Consider the following 1,395-nt stretch of genomic DNA (forward strand, 5'->3'; position numbering starts at 1 on the left):
TTTTTTCAATTTAGTGTATATTATATATTTGTTATATATATAATATATATTATATAATTATGTGATTTCAGTAGGAATAAATTTGATTAAAATTTTATTAAAAGACTACTATTGGTTTAGCTCATTGTATACAGCAATACGAATATTTAACTCTTCAATCCTTCCATATTAAATTCATATTTTGATTTCTTTTTTATCAATAGATTCATTTAACAGTAAATCAGTATGAAAAATCACTCTATGATTACAGAGTTTGTGCTCTTGGGCATTTCAGACGACCCGGAGCTTCAGGTTGTAATTTTTTTCTTTTTGTTCATTGCTTACACATTAAGTGTGTGTGGAAACCTAACCATCATCACCCTCACCTTGCTTGATTCTCGCTTAAAGACTCCTATGTATTTCTTCCTTCAGAATTTCTCATTCTTAGAAATTATGTTCACCAGTGTTTCTGTCCCTAGATTTCTGGGGTCAATAATTACTAAAGTTAAGACCATTTCCTACAACAACTGTTTGGCTCAGTTATTTTTCTTCATCTCCATGGGAGTGTCTGAGTTCTTTCTTCTAACCGCTATGTCTTATGATCGCTATGTCGCCATCTGCAAGCCACTGCATTACACCGTCATCATGAGTCAGAAGGTCTGTGCCCTTCTTGTCCTCTCCTCGTGGCTGGCAGGATTTCTGACCATCTTCCCGCCGCTCATGCTGGTACTTAAGTTAGATTTCTGTGCCTCAAACATCATTGATCACTTCTCCTGTGACTACTTCCCCATTTTACAACTCTCCTGCTCAGACACAAGGAGTCTGGAGATGATTGGCTTTTATTTTGCCTTTGTCACTCTGCTGTTCACGTTGGCCCTAGTGATCTTGTCGTACATCTGCATCATCAGCACCATCCTGAGGTTCCCATCCGCCAGCCAGAGGAAAAAGGCTTTCTCCACCTGCTCCTCTCACATGATTGTCATCTCCATCTCGTATGGAAGCTGCATCTTCATGTACGTCAAACCTTCTGCCAACGAACGGGCATCGCTGACCAAAGGGGTGGCTGTTCTCAATACTTCAATTGCTCCCATGTTAAACCCTTTTATTTATACATTGAGAAATCAACAAGTCAAACAAGCGTTCAAGGATTTAGTTCATAGAGTAATACTTTATAGAAGCAAGTGATAGTACCTGTTAACAGGTATAAACATTGTAATGACATAAAGACAAAATGAACTTTATTGTAATCTCTCATCCTGTTCCTTCCTGCGCTGCTGAGTACATTTGTGTTGGTTTACCATTAATCTGAACGTTATTATAGCATGATTTGTTTGACACATGTGTATGCTAAATGCAATTGATCTTTTATAATCTGGTACTTGTGTACTCCTTTCTTGGTTTGCTTGACTGTTATAT

General features: G+C 37.5%; 1 protein-coding gene across 1 annotated transcript; it reads left to right on the forward strand.

Moving 5' to 3' along the window:
• Positions 1-225: 225 nt before the first annotated feature.
• Positions 226-1,164, forward strand: LOC130866326 (olfactory receptor 6C3-like). Its single transcript, XM_057757667.1, has one exon. It carries the CDS (start codon positions 226-228, stop codon positions 1,162-1,164), a length of 939 nt encoding a protein of 312 aa, XP_057613650.1.
• The last annotated feature ends 231 nt before the right edge of the window (positions 1,165-1,395 follow it).

The sequence above is a fragment of the Chionomys nivalis genome, chromosome 25, assembly GCF_950005125.1.
Source record: "Chionomys nivalis chromosome 25, mChiNiv1.1, whole genome shotgun sequence".
NCBI classification, from domain to species: Eukaryota; Metazoa; Chordata; class Mammalia; order Rodentia; family Cricetidae; genus Chionomys; species Chionomys nivalis.